We start from the raw sequence: 23158 nt of genomic DNA on the forward strand, positions 1-23158 counted from the left end.
TTATTCACAAAGGGGCCACAGGGTTACTGGTAACCCCCTGGTGGCCATGCCAGCCATGGTTCTCAACTCTCCTTCATATCTCTCGGGAGGATTTTCTTCAACTCCCTCTTCTTCCTTATCTCATTACCCAGAGGGAAGGCACAATCTGACACCCAGACCTGTTGTCGCTGAAACTAACTGCCTGGAGGATCCGATAACTGTACATGCTGCACCAGTGTCGACGCCACCTGCAATCCCTACTACCTCTGCCTCACAAACCTTACATCCAGATCTGCAATATATTCTCGACTCTGCATTAAGGCCATCCACTAGAAAGTCGTATGCAGCAAAATGGCGTAGATTCTCTAGCTTTGCCAAATCTCACTTGTTTCCAGCGTCATCGGCGTCGGTTCAGCAGATTCTTCAATTCCTTTTTGAATTGCACCAGTCTGGACTTAAACCTTCTTCCATAAAAGTATATACAGAAGCAATTTCTTATTACTGTGGAGCTGTACAAGGTTTCACTATTTTTTCTCAACCTTTGATTAAAAGATTTTCGAGAGGACTGGATAACCTCCATCCAACAATCAGGCCACTAATGCCCACTTGGAGTCTTTCAGTAGTTTTACAGGCACTGACACGACCCCCTTTCGAGCCCATGGTGACAATTGTACCAATGGGGCGGCCTAGAAATTCTCTAAATAAATAAATAAATAAATAAATTGATCTACGCCTTGTCTCATGGAAGACTGCTTTCCTCGTAGCAGTTACTTCAGCCCGTAGATCTTCTGAGCTTTGTGCCCTTAGGGTGGACCCCCCTTTTCTGAATTTTCATAAGAAAAAGGTAGTTCTATGGCTAGACCCGTCCTTTTTTCCTAAGATCACTACTTCGTTCCACATGCAGCAAGAGATCATTTTACCGGCATTCTTTCCAACTCCTTCAAATCCAATAGAGAGGTCTCTGCATATGCTGGATGTTCGTCGTTGCCTAGCTTTTTATAGGTCCAGGACTGAGTCTGTTCGACACTCTAATAGACTTTTTGTTAAATACTCGGAGCACAACCGGGGCTATCCGGTCACTTCTCAATGACTTTCCAAATGGATAGTAAATACAATTGCTCTATCTTACCAGTTGGCTAAATTGGACTTACCATCTACTCCAAGAGGTCATTCTACAAGGGCTGTTGCTGCTTCCTCAGCCTTTGCATCGGGAGTCCCAATGGAAGACGTTTGCAGAGCTGCCACTTGGGCTACCCCATGTACCTTTGCCAGATACTATAGACTTGATGTTCGTGCCAGACGAGATTGCTCTTTTGGCAGGGCTGTTCTTTCTTCTATTCTTCGTTGATGACACCTCCCTCCTCCAGTTCGAGTAAGCTTGTTATTCTACCCATATGTGTGATGCACAGAGGCCACGGCAAAGAAGAGCAGGTTGCTTACCTGTAACTGATGTTCTTTGAGTGGCCATCTGTGCAGTCACACAACCCACCCACCAACCCTGTTTGGTGTCATGGGTGGTCTGACTTTCTTCTCTTCAATGCTAGGATCTCTTTAGCTATTTGTCATACCACTGAAGTGTTAGTTTTTGCCATACTGACAATAACTTTATTAAGGGAGCAAACGTCTGGTCTTTCAAAGACTGGAAAATGGCGGATACTCCGCTCCTTATATAATACTGGCGGGGGGGGGAGCAGAGTTTCCCACCAAAAACCATTAGCTGTTAATCTTCCAGCCAAAGGCACTGTGCAGGCTCAGAACCCATATGTGTGACTGCACAGATGGCCACTCGAAGAACATCAGTTACAGGTAAGCAACCTGCTCTTCTCATACAATCCAAACTCAGTGAGGGCAGGTTTTTCACATGGTCAACAAAGCACCCACAACCTTAAAACAGCCTATGGGTTCTGGGTAGTTTGTTAACCTCCACAAGAACCCACCCTCATCAGGGGTTGGGTTACAGAACAGGCACTTGTGGGTCATTTATGCAACTATGGCTGACAATATATATCTGTTAGTCATGAAGTCGTGTCCAACCCATCACAACTCCATGGACAACATTCGTCCAGGTTCTCCTGTCCTCCACCATCCCTGGACATGGAACTACTGATTGGTTCAAAATTGGGAAAGGAGTATGTCAAGGCTGTATATTGTTACCCTATTTAACTTATATGCAGACCACATCATGCAAAAGGCTGGGCTAGATGAATCACAAGTTGGAATTAAGATTGCCGGGAGAAATATCAACAACCTCAGATATGCAGATCATACCACTCTCATGGCAAAAAGTGAAGCGGAACTAAAGAGCCTCTTGATGCAGGTGAACGAGGAGAGTGCAAAAGTTGGCTTGAAACAGAACATCAAGAAAACTAAGATCATGGCATCCGGTCCTCTCACTTCCTGGCAAATAGATGGGAAGAAATGGAGGTAGTGACAGATTTTATTTTCCTGGGCTCCAAGATCACCACAGAGGGGGACTGCAGCCAAGAAATTAAAAGACACTTGCTCCTGGGGAGGAAAGCTATGGCAAATATAGACAGCATACTAAAAAGCAGAGACATCACCCTGCCAACAAAAGTGTGTATAGTCAAGGCCATGGTTTTCCCAGTTACAATGAATGGCTGTGAAAGTTGGACCATAAGGAAGGCTGAGCACCGAAGAATTGAGGCCTTTGAATTGTGGTGCTGAAGGAGACTCCTGCGAGTCCCCTGGACCACAAGGCGATCAAACCGGTCAGTCCTAGAAAGAAATCAACCCTGACTGCTCTTTCAAAGGCCAGATAGTGAAGATGAAACTCAAATACTTTGGCCACCTAATGAGAAGGAAGGACTCCCTGAAGAAGAGCCTAATGCTGGGAACAACTGATGGCAAAAGAAGAATGGGGCGGCAGAGGATGAGGTGAATAGATGGAGTCACTGATGCAGTCAGCATGAGCTTAATGGACTCCGGGGGATGGGGAAGGACAGGAAGGCCTGGAAGAATGTTGTCCATGGGTTTGCAATGGGTCGGATGCAACTTTGCAACTAGCAAGCAAGCGTGCATGTGTAAAGGTGACGGTAAAGAAATCCCTGTGGATTTTACTCCACTTAGCCAGTGGCTAATGGAGGGTGGAGCTCATCTCCAAGACTGAGCCAGCAGAGTCTGAAGAAGATCCTGTGGTCATGTGGCCAACATAATGCCATAGAGCACTGTCACCTTCCCATCAAAGTGGTACCTATTTATCTACTATGTATGTGTACTCACCATATAAGAACATACATACCACATGGGTTCTTTCATACAGAATAATATTTTGCAGAAAGGAAACTAACAGCAATGGCAGCAAAGGCCAAGTTTTCATGTTGCACAAAGTTCTTCTACCAGCAGGAAAAAAGCAATGTTTGATAAAATAGTGGGGCAATCCATGTTGCTAAAATTCCTACAGGTCAATTTTTGAGTGCATTTAAAGAGTTGAATAAAGCTAGTCTAAATTTCCTGGCAATTTCAACTTGCAAACCAAGTTATTCAAGCGATAAGTATATTTGTTTTGCACATTGGCAGGAGTTTTGGGGACAGAAAGTCACCATGACCCTCCTATGCCTAGGTGAAATTCAGTTGTAATAAAAAAAAAAAAAAAAATGAAACAATGTGCTTCCATTAACTGTCCATCAATTCCAAAGGTCCTTGACAAACATAATGGTGACTGAAGGAGACACTCGATTCCTATGCATGAACAAACGCTTAGCAAATGATTTTTCCTGAGAGCTCCATTTATATTTTCAAGATATACTCATTTGCCCTTGTTAGATCTCATTTGCAGCTGTTATCTTCAAGAGGAGTTGCAAAGCAAATGGTTTGCTTGAAAGCAAGTTGGTGTTTGTGTACTTTAGAAACAAGTTCTAGTTCTCAAGGTTTGCAGCAGTACCAAAAGAGGAAGGCTTTGTGGGGAAAACTGAAGGAAGGGAATTCCCTCACTTAGTCCTCTTAGGACTGAGCCTGCCCAGTGGCCACAGAATGTTGTGGGTGGGAAACCGGAATGGAGTTCTGTGGACAAGAGCACAGCTGCCAGACTGTAGCAGTGAGTGGGAACCCTCCATGCGGCAGTGTTGCTGCAGGACACACTGTGCACAGAAGTCAAAACTGGCTCGTTTGAAAAGGGGTTGGCTTTGGGGAGGAAGGTGTTACAACCTGTTTGCTTTAAAAAGCCCACACAGGGCACAGGGGACGGAGGAAGCTGCCTTTTCCTGAGTTAGACCCTAGATCCATCTCCCCTAGCATATTCTAGACTGACAGGCAGCCTTTCTTTGCAGCTGAGGCAGAAGCTGATCATAGATCAAATCAGGTCAGAAGTTTCCCTGGAAGTAAGACATGATGGAACTACAGCTCTTGTCCTTCAGGCACATCATGAGAAGGCAAGACACACTAGAGAAGACAATGGGGTGAGGGAGAAGAAGAGAAAGATCACATATGAGATGCATCCATTCCGTAAGTGAAGCCACGTCCTAGAGTTTTCCAGAGCTGAGCACGGCTGTCAAGGACAGAACACTGGCATTTGTTCAAAGGGTCTAAGTTGGAGATGACTTGCTGGCACATAGCAACAAACCTAGAGATGCCAGGGACTGAATCTGGAACCTTCTGCATGCAAAGCTTGTGCTTTGTTAAATAGCCACAGCCCCTCAGCCATGGGAGAGGCAGCTGTACTGTTTCTGATGGTGCTGATCCAGGGGCTGGAGGAGAAGGAGAAGGAGACTTAGTCCAAGGAACTCCCCCTCGCCTCCCCCTTGCTTCCTCAGTAGGGGATCACTGCCTAGCACTGAGGATCAGAGGTGCCTGGTATGCTTAAGCACTTCTAGATTCCAGTAAGTGAATGCAAGTAGTTGTGCATTTTACTCCAAGATGAGGGTGGAATCCCATGCACATTTACAACAGAAGTGCTATTGAGCACAGTGTAGGTAAACATAATAGGATCTAAGCATGAGCAGGCTTTAATAATAGGAGTTCAACCAGTGGCTGCAATTCTGCATATACATATCTGGAAGGAGGCCCTAGTGAAATTCTTATCTGATACATGCAACCACACAGCAGGTTTAACTGACATCAGTCGAACTTCAGTGAGCTCAAGAGGATGCAAGATTAGAAGGCTGTTTAGTTCTTTGCAATGGGTTTGTCACTCTTCCTTGGTACTGTGCTCCCCATTTGAACTCCAAGGTGTCCACCCCCATCCCAAAAACACAGTAGTTATTTAATTGCTGTTTCAGCCAAAGTAATCTGAAGCAAAATCTGGAAATTGTCCCTTAATCTTGAAAGTTCTTTTTGGTAGCATTTCATTTTGGTGTGAAGCAACAGGCAAATGCTAGTGCCAGGGAAAGAGGCCCCACTGCAAGATGTGCAAACAGTAGGTGCAGGCTGAGATTTTGGCAATTATTCGGCAAGGCAAGGGGAAAAGGGGGCTGAATCAAATCTCTTGCATTCTCTTCCTGATCTACAGAAATTTAACCTTATTTGAAAGAGCTCCATGGACAAAGGGGACAAAGAAAAGCACTATGAACAATGCAAAGAGACAGGACTTTAGCAGCTATGTTACTATCAACATCATGAACCACTTTGTCACATGAAGCGAACTGAGGTTGGGTTGGAATCGCCACGTACTCAAGTATAAGGTCTTAGGGACAGGGGAGTTGCAGGGGTAGGAAGGCACTAGAATGCAGTGGTTTAGCAGTTTAGAACTAGGTTCTCTGTAATAACTGAGTCAGATCTGGGGAGGGAAACAAGGTGCGGAAGCACTTGGTTTGATCCAGACTTACAGTAGACCACTGAAATCAATGAGATGAAAGCATGACTAAGTTTAAATTCAACACAGAATGTGAGAGCCCTTCCTATGATTTCACTGGAATTCAGCAGTGAAATTTGACTATAAACATGTCCATAAACACTATTTTTATATGACAACAATGGGTCTAGCCACAACCATTTAAATGTCTTCTTTCCTTGCCATTATTTGTCCTACATTTTTTACATTTTGCTCACTGGGGAGAAGCATTAGGAAGTTCTGTGTAAGTTGATTGACCATTGTCATCAGTACTGCCTTCCCCAGAAGATTAAACAGCTCTGAAACGTTGCAATGAAGAGCAAAGATGATAACCGTTTAGTTTCATGTTGATATAATGATTTTCTTATAGTTGTTTGTCTCGTTAAAAAACTTACTTGTGGAAGCGCAACATTCCCCCCATATATATATAGTCTCGCTTCTACATGGGTATGGATATATACATATACGAGAGTTGACGGCAGGCATTAGGAATACTCTTAACTCTACCTAGCTCGTCCGTTTTTAAAAAATGAGCAGTTAGTGTCCTCTAGCGGAGAAAACCATTTAAGCATATGCTTCTTGTTCAGTCGAAAAGTCGTGTCCGACTCTTCGCGACCCCATGGACAACATTCCTCCAGGTTCTCCTGTCCTCCACTATTCCCCGGAGTCCTCTCAACCCCACACCCTCCTTCCCATCCAGCCATCTCAACCTCTGCCATCCCCTTCTCCTTTTGCCTTCAATCGTTCCCAGCAGCTAGATGCTTAAAACATCTTTCCTGGAAGTAAAACTAAAGCAGCAGCAGCAGCAGTGTAATCCCACGCACGGTCAGACCAAAACAAGTCCTGCCAACCCCCAGCATTTCTCAAGTTGCCGGAGTAGCTGGCGAATACGACGAGTTGTAGAGCTTTTCTCTGCCCAAACGTGCACAGGATCGCACCCTCAATTAATTGGAACATTTGCCCAGATTACTATGTTTAAGGCTGCAGTCCTATGCTCACTTACAAGGAAACAAGTTCACTTAAATCAACAGGCGCTACTTCTGAGTAGGCATGTATAGGATAATGCGGTAAGGCTGCAGCCGCGTGTATTTATTTTTTTACACCAGGAATTTTCAAACCACCAAGAAATTACTTCGCGTCGTCTCCGTCCAGGTGTGCGGCGCGCAGCGAGAAGTGAAAAGCGCCGCGCACCACCGAATTGCTCGCAACGCAGTCCTGAAGGTCACGTGATACGTGCGTCTGACGAATAAGGGCAGGCGCCATGCGACGTGGGGGTATAAATAGAAGCAGAAAGAGCTTTGCCGCCCTTTCCGCTGCAACGGGCGGGGTAAGTCGCTTGCTGCTGAAGGTGTTTTTCTTGCTAGGGAAAAGTGGCGGCGGTTTCGATGGGAAGGAAACCCCGCTTTGGGCGCATTTGAAGCCACGAAATATGGGTCTGCCACCGGGAGGCCTGAACGGCTGCTTTCCCGGGTGCGGCAAGGGGCGACCCAGAGTGCGGGTTGGTGAGAACGCGGCGAAGGCAGCCTGGGCTGTCTTTAATGGCCCCGGGTTGCAGTCGAGGCCCCCTGAGCGTTGCGGAGCTTTCCGAGGGAGGAGGCATCGCGCTGGGCTGCTCGCGTCCCCGACGGGGTCAGGCAAGAGGGCGGACTAGCGCTTCGCAGGCGGGATGGTGCAGTGCGGCGGGGGGATCGCGGAAGCCCAGTTTCTCGGGATAGCTTCCCCAGTCTCCTGCTCTCCAGATGTTCTGGCCTTCGGCTCCCAAAAGCTCCACCCAGCACGCTGAATCGCCAGGAGCTCTAGGGGTTGTAGGGCACGACATCTGGAAGGTACCCGATTGGGAAGATTGCTCTGCGTGGAAACGAAAAACGAGGGCAGGTTTAGGCGTTACTGCTTAAAGGGGTTTACAGCGCTATTACGAAGAGGTCTGATAGGAACTGGAAAGCAGTGCCTTGCCTTGGATAACTCACTGCTTTGCGCCCAAATTGCTGGTATCTAAACCTATGTTGGATATTTTAATGGCTATATTTGCTATCAGCACTGTTGTATTTTTTTCTCATCTTCGGCTGAAAAGCAGGGGAGAATGTAAGGCTTGAGTAGCAAATTCTTGCAAATAAGCTGCCCAACCCCTTGTTCTTTTGCACTTAATACAGAATGGTAGAGCAGTGTTATGCTTTCAATTAAGTTTACATGGCCAAAGTGGTGCTCTGAGTGAATGGTTGGCTATATGGGGTGGATCTGTCTCTGAAGAATTTGTGCATGGAGGAGACCCCAAAATCCATGCTTGATTCTGTATTGGAACCGACTATGGCTTCCCTAAAGAAAATGTATGCACACTCGTGTGTCTGCTTTAGGGACACTAGGCTGAAGGTGTGTGGTTGATTAGGAAGCACATAGAAGTAAAAACATTAGATGTGGAACTTCATATCTTCTAAAACCAATCTGGTGGTGTCCTTAACATTTTGGGCTACAGCATGGCCTGTTGGGTATTACAGGAATTGTAGCTTAAAACACCTGGGGGGCACCAGCTTGCTTGCCCTAAAACCTCTGGGATGAGGCAGGATATGAGGGGTGGGGAGTGGTAATCAATTGCTGGCTGCTGTGATGATTCTCTTTTGGCGTGTTAGACTTCTGAGTCAGATGAAGAGACCTCGAATCTGAGCTTCCAGCATTAGTCACCAAAGATGTGCTGTGGTACCTGCTTTCTCTTTCCATTGCAGTGACTTTTGTCACCGCTGGCCATCTGTGCAAAGCAATTACTTGTTAAAGATGGCACAGCAGAAGTTCTCTAACTGAAATAAGATTTAAAAATGCTTTGGTCTTCTAGAAGACGACCTAAAATTCACAGCCAGTTACTGGCCATTAAGTTGTGGAAATCTGACCTGTGCCATGTGTTTCTGAAAAAACTACAGGCATGCTAATTGCTCTTGAAAAGTAGCGTTAGTTTGGCAGTACTCTAAATTCTGCTTTCCTTATTTGCAGGCACGACAGATTCTGAAGGGGGCACATGGAACGAAAATCCTGGAATCAGCTATTGTTCATTGATTAAAAATGCTGAGGGGATGAACTGGAAATAAAAGAGTAAATGCTAAATACGACCGTTTCTTTGTGGAACTTTCTTATTTGGCTTTGAAGCACTGCCTTTGAACTGGTGCTTGGCCCATTTATGGCCTCACTGGCTACGCTACAGTGCAAAATTAAAGAGCTTGCTTATAACTGGTGTTGCTCAGCTGAAACCTGAGTGATTCTTTTAAGGGCAAGTTACATTTCATCCTGTGACTGATACTACAGGCCAGAAATAAAGCAAGGGTGAAACTGCAGTAAACTCTTTAAACCAGTGTACAATGGCCAGATTGGCTGGGGAGCAATGAAAGTTGTAGTCTTAACAACTGAAGGGCTTGTTTACGCATTATACCTGGGTGGTATCATTTGTACCTGCACAGTAGTGATTTCCAAAATGTCCACTTCCTTGAGATTTTTATGCACTGCTCATTCTATGTCCTGATGCCCTGCAGGTTTTTTGACCATACTGGGAGTGTCATTTTTCGAACCCTAAGCTGGGCCTTAGCCCAGCCCTCACAGGGTTCTGTAAAATACCTGTCCTGATAGAGATTTCCAGAATAATCACTTTGTGGATATTTGCAAGACATCTTTGCAGCGCTAGCTCTTTCTGTCCTTTCTGAGCACGCTGCACGTATTTTCACAATCTTGGGAAGGGTCATTTTTCGAACCTGAACCCTAAGCTTGGTGAAAGCCCCATCCCCAAAATGGGGTTGAAATAGACCTGTTGCAGTAAGGATTTTTAGGATGTCTTACTTCCTGGATGTTTTCCTGCACAGCTCATTGTTTCTGCCCTTCCCGAACATCATGCAAGCATTTCTACAATCCTGAGAATGGTAATTTTTCCCACTCTGACCCTTTTCTTGTTTATCAGGATCGCAGTGTTTTGATATCTGCTCGTGGTTTCCCAGAGAAAAGTCTGGGGCTCACAGCATAAAAAAATGGACTTGGGATAGAATTAACCAGCAAAACCAGGCACCCTCCTTGGTTGCAAACTTTAGCAAGTCATGCAGTTGGGTCTAAATAGAGTGGAATAGCTGCTTTGGAAGTCAGCAGCAGCAGCTGGTAGTGGGAGGGTGATGGGCTCCAAGAGCAGAATCTGATGACACTACACTGGACATGTGTCCCTTGCTGCTTGTGCAATGGCAATTTAGTAATTTGGGGCAGGCAACTCAAAACCAGCAGTGCTACCTAATGAAAGACTGGAGCTCTCATGAGGAAGCTCTACCAATCTGCCTCCTTCGAGAGAAGCTCTTGTCATGGGACTTCCCCAAGAAGCACTAAATCTCCCGTGGTGTAGTTCCTTGCAGAGTAGGTGGGACAGGACAGCTTTTCCTTCCCCTGGTAACAAAGCTGGGCAGGAGTGGACTATGAGTGAGTGGCCAGGAGCCACCAGTTGTGAGGCCCAGACTGACTGCTAAGGCAGTTCTGCAGCTAAATTTCTCTCGCCACTGGATGGAGCCACCTCATTCCTGGCGATGACTTCAAAAATCATGTTACAGCAGGACTTTGATATAGGATAAGTTTATTTCAGAAAACAAAGCAAAACCCATTGTAATAACCCACACAATCAGATTATGAAGTGCAATGAAGTCACTTGTGTCAAATCTGGGTATCTGTTTACACATTAGTGCATCTAGTCTTAGACTGATTGTTATTGCACATGGAAAAAAGAGCCGTGAACAAGACATGCAGACTTCAGGAGGCAGCAGATGCTTTCATAGTGAGGAGAGGGACTTAGAACAACACCCCAGAATGAAATGGTCACAAGTTTAGGTAACACCCCCTGCCCAAAAAGAAAAAAAAAACTGTCCAAATAAGAATCTTTAAATAGATAAAATGCTAGTTTTCTTTGTTTCAGGCAAGGTGCTTAAAAAAAATTAGCTTCATTTAGAATTGCAAATCGGGAACTTTTTACACACCATAACTGAACACAACATACAAAAAAAGGATTAAAAACCACTTAAAGCATAATAGTACACTATTAAGTGGTGAGCTCAAGAGCACACCAGCTTTGTAAACTAAACATTCTCTTGACACAAGTAGTTGGCAATATCAAGTATCAAGAAACACTCTACTGGTGTTGATCATTTGTGTAGTGTTCAAAACAGTTTAATGTGCATGATTCATGTCCATACAGGAAAGAAACAAGGCATTTCTCTTGAGTGGCATTCCCAGCCTGGCACTCCTCTCTGGGTTGGGCGGCCAACAGACTGGTCTACATGCGCCTGGAGGGCACCAACCTGGGGAAGGCTGCTCTTCAGCGTCGGCCACTTTTGGTCGTGGTGCTTCAGTCCTGTTGCACCTTTTTTGCACCACGATGGCCTAAATGGTGCCCTTTCAAACATGATAAGGACCAAGGTGCACTTGGGGCTTTGAGCCTCACAAAAAATTAGAAGCATATGTGGATCCACTGCACTTACACACCTAGGATGGTGCATGTTAAGAGGAAACAGCAACAGGAATGTGAGACAAGGTTAGTCAACCTAATTGAATGACTCCATCCGCATAGGCTAACCTGCAATTATTACTAGTGCACACATGCATGTACACACACAGTACTGGCCACTTCTGTGTGTGTGCATGTCTAACATTCATTATTCAGTTACAAGCCATGGTGATTGTACCTCACAAAAGGCTTCCTAGGGGTTGGTCTCATGGCCTTGCATAACGGTGGCTTCTTTCACAAAGAAAGTTGCTAGATCCCTCCTCACTAATCAAATTCTGTTTGCATGTGTTATATGGCTACTTGTTTCCAAAAGAAGCAGAATTCTTCATGAAAAAATAAGTTACTATGTATAATCCACATGAAGTGATTCACAATATCACCTGTACATCCAATTTACATTCTTCGCTCCAGAAAAAATTCAAAATTGCTTGACACAAGCTATCAGTCTGCAGAAGTGAAAGAACATGCCAGTTCATTTTACACCTCCAACTGCCTGAGAGAGAGAGGGAAAACAGCTTCCAATTTTACACAGATTTGTTCTTTACAGAGGACCACAAAACGAGACTATGTGCCTTGCCAATATTGCACGTCCGCAAACAACCCCATTTGTGTCAAAACTTCTGGGACAACTGCAACTGGTGGAGGTTCACCTACGTTCGGAGTGCAGCATGGTACACATTAATGCCTGTGTTGACCTCCAGCAGCAGCCTCTGCAAAGACAGGCCAGTTCAGAAACCAAATTAATGCTCAAGTAGATGGGAGCAATACCTGGACAACCGGTGCAAGCACTGGCATCAGCAGTCCTCTTCAAAAGCAATATGTGGCACCAAGACAAAAAATTCTACTCAGTATTTTTTGAAGAATGAACAAACAGACAAACAAACAGGAAAGCAATCCATTAATACTGTAAACTGCAGTCTTCGCATCTCATGGCTGGTCAGTAGCTTCTGTGACAGAATCCTTCAAAGGGCACACAGATGAGCGGGGATCCATGGCAGAGTGCATTAGAGGGATATAAACATCGTCCATGTTTGGCATAACAAAAATTTTCTGCAAAGCACCAAATAAATAAAATAAATGGAATACCATTCAAAGACAATCATCAAATACATTTCTCCAAAACTAGATTCACATCCTGGGTTGGGTCCATTAGCTGGAACTAAAGCACCTTAAGAAACCACAATCTACAGTTTCTAATTTTTAACTGGGAAATAACTGATAACTTGGGCCTTGGCATCAGTAGGCAAAATACACAAGACATTTTATGACAGATTCAGAAAACTCATCACTGGCCATTATGCTAACACCAAAGCTTTTCATATTACAAGTGACCATGCATTTGGCTACATTTTTACAAGCTTACTCTTGATTGGTATTCAAAAATCAGGGAACATCAGAATATCAAAGTACCAGCAAAGCAAAGACTGAGCATTTTCTAGAAACAGTGTAGGACGTGTTTATTTGAGCTGGCATCACATGCCTAGCATTTAAACTAGTGGGCAGAAATTTTAGTCTGTATGGTTATATCTTTTTGGCTGTATCTTTGGTTGCATTTTCATTTGTTGGTATTTTCAATTTGGCAGCTTTTTCTGCCACGCTATCCTTATGAAAGACTTGGTTAGTCAATTACCAGTGAAAATTAAAAGATCTTTGAAGATACATACCTGAAATTCTTGTTCCAATTTCTTTTCTATCCATTCAGTGACATGAACCAAAGTCACTTCTCTCTCACCAAGCTTTGGTCTAGCTTTTAGCTCCAGGTAGGGTGGCCTTCGAAAACCATACCTGAAGACAATGCAAATAATGAATTGTTACACTTATCAGATTTATATCATGGTGCTTTGGGGACACACATTCTGTGCTTTCTTCAGCCAGCCCCCTTTGAGGATGACTGGGCTGAGATGCAAATCCTTACCCATGACCATCTTGGGATCTTCGTGAATGAGCAGAAATTGAAGCTCACGTCTCCCTGGCCCAGATCCACCAATATATGCAGTATGTCATACTGCCTTCACAACATAACAAAGATGTGCCACTTTGATGGTATGCTTTTTGTTTAAAGGGGTACTTTGGGCTCTACTTTTAAAATACTTGTTTCTACTTCAGTGTGCATATTTAAAATTTAAATCTTTCAATATTTAAAAATTGTCATACTTTTTTCTTCTGGTTTAACAGTTGTCGGTCTGTTACTTTTTCAATTAATTTGTCCATTTCCACAATGCCTAATGGTGTGGTTGACATTTATTAGGAGTTCACATTGCTGCTGAATTCCAGTATCAAACGAATGCAACCTTAGTTGCTAAGAAAAGCATCACCAACAACAGGTTGCAGTCCTCAGGATATTGTCACCCAAACAAGTCAGCCATACAAATAAACATCTTAGGGTTCATATTTATTCTAGATATTTAAGCTAAGTCCCAGTATTTAAAAACAGGTCAAAGATCATCTACCCTACCATTTCCTTAGCCTTCATTACACTCCCAGCATCGGAAGTCCTCATCCTTAATTTTTCATGTAACCGGATTACAGTTAAATGCCAATGATACAAGAGTTTAGAGTGGGCTTCTGTCAAAGTCACACATAACGAGAAATCAATTGTGAACCTATTTTATGCCTATACATTTACTTTCAGTTGCAAATATATAGTTTGGTTGCATACCTCGTACATTTCTGCTGCCTAATTAAGGTCTGTTAGTCAAAACCCTGCTAAAAAGGGTGTAGCTTTCTTCACTATGTGACAGGCAAATGGGGGAGGGAGGAAAGAATTATTTCAGTGAAATCTTTCACTGCAGAGAATTCAAACTACAGTGGTGAGGATTTCATAAGAAGAAATGAGAAATTACACAGCCTTTGAAGGTGACAGCTTTGAAGGGCTGAAGCCCTCCTGGCTGCACTTACCATATTCTGTCAGTAGGTGGCGGTGGAATGTTGACTGCTAGCATCCCCTTACATTCTTGCACCTCAACGGTAAGCAGTAATGGAGTATTCGAGACTTCTTCGATCTTCTTTTTAATGAATTCTGTCTCTGTTGCTTTCTGGAAATACTTTGACTTTGTAATCTTATCTACGAATCTCATTATTTTACTTGTCCGGTGTCCTCCCACATACCTTTGAGAAAAGGAATAAGAAGGCATCAGGGGGAGTTTACAGCTGGCCCTCAAAAATAAGGGCCCTTAACATTTTCTACTATGCTGCAGCTGTAAAGAGGAGGTTTGGGCCACAGATGACCAGCCTGCTGCCGAAAGACTGGGAGGGCATGAGCAGGATGGGCTTCCTCCTGAAACACAGGAGAAAGGCTTATGGGCCTGGCGGTTGCACAGGGCAGCTTTCCTGAACCTGGTGCCCTCCAGCTGTTTTAGATTACAGCTCCCAGCATTCCTGACCATTAGCCAAGCTGGCTGGGGCTGATGGTGGTTGAAGCCCAAAACAACTGGAAGACACTCAGCTGGAGAAGGGTAGAATAAAGAATAGCAGACTTTCAGACCAGCTTCCCCTGCAGTACCCTAAATCAACAGAAGTCGCACGCCATGTAGAGAGGTGCAGGCCTCCTTAAGTGCACCCTACAGACTTGACCTGCAGTACTTTTGCCCAAAAGAGTGCCTACTGCTATAAGCCAGCCTCCTCCAGCCCAATCCCTTTCAGATGCAGTGGATTACAACACCCTTCACCCTGAGCCAGTACGCCTCTGGATAACTAAATATCACCCTTGGTTTATGGTTCATTTCTTTCAGTGTTAGAGATTTTTACTCATTTTGTTGCTGTTAATCTGCTATTATTGGCTTTGATACAGTTTTTTTTTTTTGTCAAAGCTTTAAGAACAGGAATGCTGTGCCTCTGAGAAATCTGAAAAAGGCATAACAAAAACATAACTTATGTAGGGCAGGGCTGGGAACCTCTTTCAGCTACAGAAGCTGGATAAAGGCAAGATACCTAACATATATTTTAGCTTAGGGCTCATCTTGCCAGTTACTAGTAAGTCTTTGGAGAAACATTTCAACCTGTCAAAACAGCCTTCTCTAACCTGGTGGCTTTCAGAGGCATTTGGGCCGCAACTCCCAGACTGCCCATCCAGCAGGGCTATCGACTGGAAATTCTGGGTGTTGCAGCCCAGATGTTTCTGGAAAGCACACGGTTGGGGAAGGCTGTTTTAGAAAAAGGGGAAAGCTGCACAAAAGCTAGAAAACCACCAAAGCACTGGTGATTGAGGCAAAAGGATATGGCCTTCTGGGGGCCCCAGGAAGGTTAGAATTGGGCACAAGGTTCCTGAGTAACATGCAGCCACTTGACATGTCATTCCTCAAGAGCAGACAGTTAAGGAGACAGAGTATTCATAACTGCATGAAAGGGTTGCTGCATGCAAAATCATGTCTATAGCCAGACTATTAAACAGTCATTCCTGGAATTCCCATGGCCAGTTTCCATTTGCTCAGTTAATTATGGTTTTCCTGAGATGGTCAACATGTTCATCAGTGCATCACCAGCAGCAAAACAGATACACCAAGATCTACAAATAGCTAGCAGTAGCATCCAAAAGCTAGCAGAAACACCTTTCTGTTCACAAATGTTTAGCAACTGATTTTCATTCAGCCCAAATTCTTTTTTCTGGTGGCACTGGGAGTGTGAAGCTGGCTATTTTTAACCACTAAATGTGCTCATTGTTGACTTGAACTGGCGTGATAAAGGACAATCTATTCCCCAAGTTCACAACAAGAATAATGTGTAACAAACTCCTCCTGCTGGGGAAACACTCAAGCATTCGGCATTATTTCTGAAGCCATGTCTATGCCTCCCTTTGCCCTGCCTCTCTCATCCAAATTATTTAACCCAGTGTCAGTACTGAGTTAGACAGACTAACAGACTAACAGTCTGACTCTGCATAAGACAGTCTCTTGTGTTCGCAAGGCAGGAGTTTTAGACGCATAAACAGAAGAATGGCAGCAGAGGAATAAGGCAGCTGCCTACTGCAAGGAGCAAGCATCTTATTCTCATTCAGAATCAGTAGCAAGTACACCGGTGTGGCATGATGGTTTGAGTGAGCTTTAGGAACCACAAGGTTCACTGGGCCAGTCACAGACTCTCAGTCTAAACCAGTGGTTTTCGACTGCTGGTTCGCCGGAGGTTTCCTGCCAGTCCATGGGGAGGGGGGGTGTGAGGGTTAGTGCAGGGGCTGCCTGTGCTCGACCACCTCTTCCTTGGTTGGCATCACGTTTGCAGGGGGTGCCGCTGGGGGTGGGGGGGCAGGGGAGGGGAGAGATGGCTTTTTGTTTCTGCCTCAGTGGTCCCCAAATGTGGAAAGGTTAAAAACTACTGGTCTAAACTATCTTACAAGGTTGTTGTTGTTGTAAGGATGAAATGGAGAAAAGCGTAAGCTGCCCTGGTTTCCTTTGCAAGAGGAAGAAAGGAAGGGTGTGTATATATAATATGACAAGAACACGGCACCTTTGGTGTATAAGGCATCAATGGGGCTTAGTGAAGACTGACTTTCCCACTGATTTCACCAGGTCTACTCTAAGTTTAGATGCAACTGCAGAGCTGTGCATATCATTTTGGGATGCTCCCACTGCATCACTATTCCTTCTATGAAGAGCTCTGTGGGCCACGCAGTGGGCATTATTTGTTTATACCAGCTGAGAATCATATTCCGTAAGAAAAGACCAGAACAATTTGCTGCCTAAATTTGCTCCCTGCAGGGTCCGCTGGCTTCAGGAACAGTATTTCCAGCTGGACGTGAGCTGACAGTACCCAAGCTGGCTCTGCATCAGAACATGACTGATGAAGCTTTTGGCTGTGCCCCTTTGACAGCTGCTCATTCCACGGGCAGCTTGTAGACCAGGTCCGCCATTTTCTCTCTCAGCAAACATGGAATTAAGACATCCTAGTGCCGCTTTGGTCAAACTGGATCCTTCCTGGTGCTTTCTTCTGCAACTCCCATCATGGCCATAGAGCCATGGAATTGGTACTGCAAAACATCTGGAAGAACCCAGGTTGTGAAAGCCTACCCTTGAGAGTCTGTATCTCCTTTGAACACATGGCCTCTAGTTAGCCCAGTGGTTAGGCGATGGGAAACAATATTTTCACTCAGGACCGTGTCTGATGTTCAAAAGAAATGCTGATACAGGACCAGGGGTCAGCACTTATGTTTCTTCTAGCTGTGCTCCTGCCATAGCACACAAAGCATTAAATTTCAAGTGTCCTTCACAGCAAGTTCTGCATCTTTGTGATCTAGAAGTGGAATTCACATACTTCGCCATGGAACTGATGCTCAAGTAATGACTGTTCATGGTACCACAGAAATATTGGAAGAGTAATCTCAAAATCCCTGTGCATTCCACTGGCAGTCTTTTGAAAACTTAAAACCTTCTTCACTCGCTCAAAAGTGGGCACATTTGCAAACCGTGGAGGCTTTGAATACACGCAGTTGTACCAGCGTCACCTAGACAACACAGGCTTTCAAAGGAGCATCTGAGTGGGCGGGGACCTTTCTGATGGAGAGGGAGTAGCACTTGCCATTCCTGGTATGTGACTGAACATGCACCGTTTACGAGATACTAGTATGCATCTGTGGTCACAAAACAAACCAGCAGCCTCCCTGTAGAAAAGACAAAGTAGGACTCACCCTTCTGCTCCAGGCACAAGAGGCTTTTCACTTCCAGTTGCTTCTGGAGCATCGTCTTCCTCTGAGGAGCCAGCGCTAGAAGATTCTTCATCACTGTCTGCAAGGCAATAGGCCCTTGGCCTGAAACTGAGAGCAGGAAGGAACATGTCTCAGTGCAGAAGACAAGCACCACAAATGTCTTTTGTGCCTTGTAGGACTACAAGCACAATCTTCCACAATGTGGTGCCCTCCAGGTATGCTGGCTGGGATGATGGGAACCGTGTGCTGGGCATTATCTGGAGGGCACCAGGGCTGGGAAAGACTGGACTCAGTTGTTATGGCCAAGATAATCTTTTCCATCTCCAGGTTTGTTTTTAAGTGAGCTGGAATTTTGACACAGTAGGATGCAACTTTTTCCTTCAACACCGCTGTTGAAATGAAGGTGAGTATCCCTACATGCAGTTGAATGGAGTGTGTATTTGATAATGCATAAGGGTGCACCTCCTTCATAGGTTACTTTCCAGTACAATTAAACGCAGTGCAGACAATTATACTACCAACATATGATGATGGGAGCTTTGACTTCACAATTTTAAAAAAAAACTCAATAGGACATGCTTGGGAAATCCAAATGGACTGCTGTATGAAAATTTAGGATTGATTTTGCAAGTGCTGTGCGCTTCCAGAAGAATTTCATGCCTCTCATGTATATGTATGCACTGCTTATTGCTCACTTTGGCCATAGCTGAGACATTTTTGCCTATCAGACTGGTTGCGAGCAGCAACAGCAGTGTATTTAAAACAGGGCGGTGATAGGGAGCCATGAAAACAGCAGTGGTCTCAAATGCCAAGTATAGCCAGCTTAGTAAAAAAGCTTTAAACAATACAGCATCTGGCCTCAACTTTGTATCCTCCAGATATTTTGGACTACAACTCTCAGTATTCATATCCATCAGCCAAGCTGAATGAGACAGATGGGTGCTGTAATCACAAACATCTGGAGGCTACAAGAATAGAGAAAGCTGCAATGTAGTAGAAAGATATCCTATTTATACAACCTCTTTATTGTCTGGCAGTTTTTTAGGTGTCTTTGGCTCTCACTGGGTTTTCTTTAAAGCAAACACTCTTAGTCAGCTGTAACCCATTGAACAGAAGATTTTTTGGTGCACTTCTTCAGAGAAAAGGGCTATTCAGTGCCCATAGAGTTATCAACACACTGTTATTTTTTCAATAGGCTTTTTCATCATTTGGAATATGCCAATAAACTGCAGCTGGAGAACAACAGAATGTGCAGTTCACTAATGTGGGTGGGAATGGGGGAATGTGCTATGGTCCATGTGTTAGGTCCATGTGCTATGTTTTAGTTCTACTGGGCTTCACAGCAATGGCAGCCTTCTCTGCAGACGGGCATGCGCATCCAATGGATTAAACCCAACATCCTGCTAGTAGAAGTCCACTGGCACATCAGGAAGATCTCCATCTCCTTTGCCCCTGCAGCTTTCCCAACACTAGAAAGCCGCCTTTGGCAGATACATGGCAAGATGGAAAAGGGGAGCAGAGACTGGGTACCATGGAAGGGCAGTTACCCCCTCACACCTCTGCAGACACAAACAGTTCCATCAGGGGAATGACACTATGGGATCCAACGCCATTTCCCTTGTGCAAAGCCAGAGAAAATGCTTCCTTAAAATTTGATTGAAGGCCTGTATTTTGGTGGACCATATTTTACTGGCACGCAATTGTGCCTTTTAGAAACTGTTCATTTTTAAAAGAAAGGGATTTTATAAAGGCTTGGTCCATTTCAGATAGAGAAGTTGGGAGAGTGGACAGGGGTTCTTAATTTTCCTTCCTGCCAAAAGGACTTAGCTTCTCCTGCCTCTCCTATTCCATCACCCGCAGGGTACTCTGTCCCAAAGGGAGTTCCAATCTCAGGCATATCTGCTCACACACCTGCTCAGAAGCCTACTTGGAGGACCTATCTGGAATAGAAAAGCTGTATAGGTGTGAGGCAGGCTACGCTTCTCTCCCTCCAGTGCAGGCTGATTCCTCCCTTTACATATTTAGTCTTGGAGCTCCCTTACAAGCATTTACAATGTTTGCAATGGAGCTGATGTGGAATGGGGGAATGACCCAATGAGTCTGCTCTGTGACTCCAGGTTCTAGTCCCTGTTCAGCTGTGATGCTCACTGGGCAACTCTGGGCCAGCCACTGGCTCTCAGCCTAACCTCCTTGGCAGGGTTCTTGTAAGGACAACATGGAGACAAGGAAGACCATGCAGGCCTTCTTGGGTTCCTTGCAAGAGGGAGAAAAGGCAGAAGAGAAATGTCATAATGATAAAATAATGGGAAGCAGCCAACACTGCCACTGAAGCGCCTCCCATTCAGCTGTGCTCGTGGATCAAGTTACCAGCAAGACAGTAAGAAAGTGCTTCCTGATGCACCCTGAAAATGAGTAGAAATGCTCCTTTCCAGAAGAGGACTGGCCAAGCAGAGCCCCCCCCCCCCCCCCCCGTGAGCTCTGCCGACCTGCCACACTCAGGAAACAAGTGCTTTCATTTTTCCAGCTGCTTTAGGAACTGCTCACTTCCCATTGGGCTAGCAGTGGGTCCCACAGGTGCACAAGCAGTATGGGATATCCCCCATGGTATATTTAGTTCCTTGCATGTCTCCACTACAAATGGATGGGGAATCCCAGCTAATGAATCACTCTAGACTCCAACCTCACTCGTAGAGAGTTCTGAGAAAGAGAGAGTGTGCATGCAATATAGGAAGCAAAGCCTAACTATTGCTCCAGGAAGTCCTCCCCTCCTATCTGTCCATAATTGATAATGTAATCTGGGAAATGAACACTTTGCATGCAAGTTCAATTGATTCAGAATAGGGCAGCATGGCTGTTGATGGGGACTGGCCCATGAGACTGTATCACACCAGTCCTCTCTCAGCTGCACTGGCTGCCAGTTGGTCTGGACCCATTTCAGAATGCCTGTACTAACATTTAAAGATTTGAACAGCTTGGGGCCAGGTTATCTGAAGGAACACCTTTTCCAGTATGTACCTACCCTAAAGATCATCTTCTGGAGTCCTTCTCAAGGATGCCCCCCCCCGGAGAAGGGGGGTGACATCTAGGAGAAGGACCTTCTTGGTTGTGGCACCCCATCTTTGGAATAAGCTCCCTAGAGAAATTTGTCTGGTGCCCACTCTTTTTTCCTTTCAGTGCCAGGTGAAAAACTTATTATTTTCCAGGCACTTTAACAGTAAAAAGTGTAGTTTCAATTGGGTTTTATTAGATGTTGCTGCTGTACCTGCATATCAAGTTGACTAGTTGTCTGGGGGTTGTATGTATGTATGTATTTATTAGTTTTTATTGTTTGTACTGTGATACCATTATGTTTTATCTTTGCTTATATGTTTTAACTTTGTAAACTGCCCAGACAGCCTTTCTGGCTAGGGGGCGGCATATAAATGCAATACGTAAGTCAATTGATGAGCACAAGGCAAATGGTTGCAGCCTTTCTTTCCAAGCCATCTGCTACCTGACAAAGCCCTAGCACAAGAGGACTGCTTGAAGGTGGTAGCTTGCCACAGTGTTCTCACTGCAACAGGGAAAAGCCAGTGGTCTGTAGCATCCTGCCAAGATTTATGGACGGCTACGGATACTTCCCCTGCAGCCAACCTCACCCCACCTCTCCCACATACAGAGCAAGCTCCAGAAGCTTCCAAACCACAAAATCCCCATTATTTTCCAAAGTTCTCAGGCTGCCGTTCTTCCCTGCAGTCTGCCACCAGCACCTCTGATCAGGCATAGGAAGTGGCAGTTACAACAACAAGCAACTGTATTTTTGCTTGTTGGGAAGTGAAAATATCTAAAACAATGGTTGGCTAACACAGTCATATGACTCGCAAGCACTATTTTGGCTTTTTACTAGATAGTATGAAACCCATGACTAAACCAGCCAACCTACTTTTAAACTTTCCGTGCTGTTTTGTCACTTTTGTTATAATCTCTCTAGTTCAAACCAAGGGTAAAAGGAACCTCATATTGTTTGATTCTAAAGCAAATATTCTGCCATCTCTCTCATCTGTATGTGCTTGTTCAATTCTAATTTATGATCATGAGTCCTACATCATAGTCAACTCCTTTCGAAGTCATACAGACTATTCATGGGGATGTGTGTTAAAAGTGCCCACAAATAACACAATGAAATATTTCTGGCCCAGCTCTCTAATTTTTAAGGAAATTGGGCCATTTGTAGGAAATTGGCAGTGATCCAGGAAATCGACCAAGAGTAACAGTGTATAAAAAAGGGAGTTTCTTGGAGAAGCTATGGTAGAATCATACGAGAGGCTGCAGCCACATAAGCAGGCGTCAGCAAGACCCGTAGGACCCTGATATCCAAAGGGACAATGACTGAGCTGGACTCCCCACTCCTCTGACGCTGTTCAGGGCGGAATGTTTACCTGCCTCCTTCGTCGCTCTCCAAGGGACCACAATTACAGCAGCAGCTGAGCATGCACAGAAGTGCACGCTGTGGCAGAGAGGGTGCATTGTTTTTCCAGCAGCTCTTTTTATTTGACAGATGCAGTGCTGGAAGGGGCAGTGACTGAGGCAAGCTTGGCGGGGCGGGAGGCAAAGTAAGCCACTGTGCCATTCCATGCAATGTTTAATTTTTAAATCTTAGCTATGAAGACGAACAATGTTTTACATGTGGACTTCTTTCTCTCTTTCAAAAATAAGAATGCCCCAAATAACCAAGATCCCTAGTTTAAAAACAGACTCTGCATTTTAAAAAGCAACATATGCTTTCTGAGGATTAATGGTGGGGGACTCGGAGCTAAGCAGTCCTATTCTGTGCATTCCTAATCAGAAGTAAGCACTGTTGAGTTTGCTGAGATGTGTTTCCACATACATTTGCTGAAGAAGGATGTCAAGAAAAAGGTGAAAGCCACTTCACAAAACCCTTTCTCCCTGTATAGTGAGTCAATTTTATGATGTTTTAGTTGAATAATATGGTTCTCCCCAGTCCTACTAAATAGATTATTAAGGTGCTAATATTCCTGGGTTTTGCTGTATTTTCTAATACCAAAGCCCGATCCACAAGTTTTTCCTTCATGTATTCAGTGGCAAAATACAATTGACACCAGAAAAATGCAACCAGAATGCTTGTTTCCCAGTAGCTGCTTGAGAAAGAACTGGATTTAGCTTATATGCGTACCCCCTGCCTCATTCCATTGCCACTGACAGAAATTGCCCCCGCAGGCTGCTATTAGCAAAACAGACGTTCATGACAGATATT

The 23158-nt window shown here is 44.6% G+C and overlaps 1 protein-coding gene, 1 long non-coding RNA gene and 2 other non-coding genes across 8 annotated transcripts in view; 3 read left to right on the forward strand and 1 right to left on the reverse strand.

The window, feature by feature from the left end:
- The first annotated feature begins 7029 nt into the window (after positions 1-7029).
- LOC123033094 lies at positions 7030-8856 on the forward strand. 3 transcript variants are annotated; one of them, XR_006416569.1, is made up of 2 exons: positions 7030-7091; positions 8744-8856. It is a non-coding gene; the product is annotated as an uncharacterized LOC123033094 (long non-coding RNA). The 3 variants fall into 3 exon arrangements; XR_006416571.1 differs by lacking the exon at positions 7030-7091 and adding an exon at positions 7098-7262; XR_006416570.1 differs by lacking the exon at positions 7030-7091 and adding an exon at positions 7759-8131.
- LOC123033158 lies at positions 8360-8424 on the forward strand. Its single transcript, XR_006416580.1, has one exon. It is a non-coding gene; the product is annotated as a small nucleolar RNA SNORD104 (small nucleolar RNA).
- A 37-nt stretch (positions 8857-8893) lies between the features above and the next one.
- On the forward strand, positions 8894-9030 carry LOC123033160. The gene has a single exon (XR_006416581.1). It is a non-coding gene; the product is annotated as a small nucleolar RNA SNORA50 (small nucleolar RNA).
- A 1299-nt stretch (positions 9031-10329) lies between these two features.
- Positions 10330-23158, reverse strand: part of TEX2 (testis expressed 2) — a 92960-nt gene continuing 80131 nt past the window's right edge. For all 3 annotated transcript variants that reach the window (XM_044449501.1, XM_044449500.1, XM_044449499.1), the window contains exons 9-12: positions 17887-18012; positions 14169-14378; positions 12935-13055; positions 10330-12320 (exon numbers count right to left, since the gene is read on the reverse strand). In XM_044449501.1, coding sequence (XP_044305436.1) covers positions 12198-12320; positions 12935-13055; positions 14169-14378; positions 17887-18012 — 580 coding nt within the window. In that variant the 3' untranslated portion in view covers positions 10330-12197. The remainder of the gene's footprint in view (positions 12321-12934; positions 13056-14168; positions 14379-17886; positions 18013-23158) is intronic.

Source organism: Varanus komodoensis, unplaced genomic scaffold (genome assembly GCF_004798865.1).
Source record: "Varanus komodoensis strain SLA01 unplaced genomic scaffold, ASM479886v1 scaffold59_1, whole genome shotgun sequence".
NCBI classification, from domain to species: domain Eukaryota; kingdom Metazoa; phylum Chordata; class Lepidosauria; order Squamata; family Varanidae; genus Varanus; species Varanus komodoensis.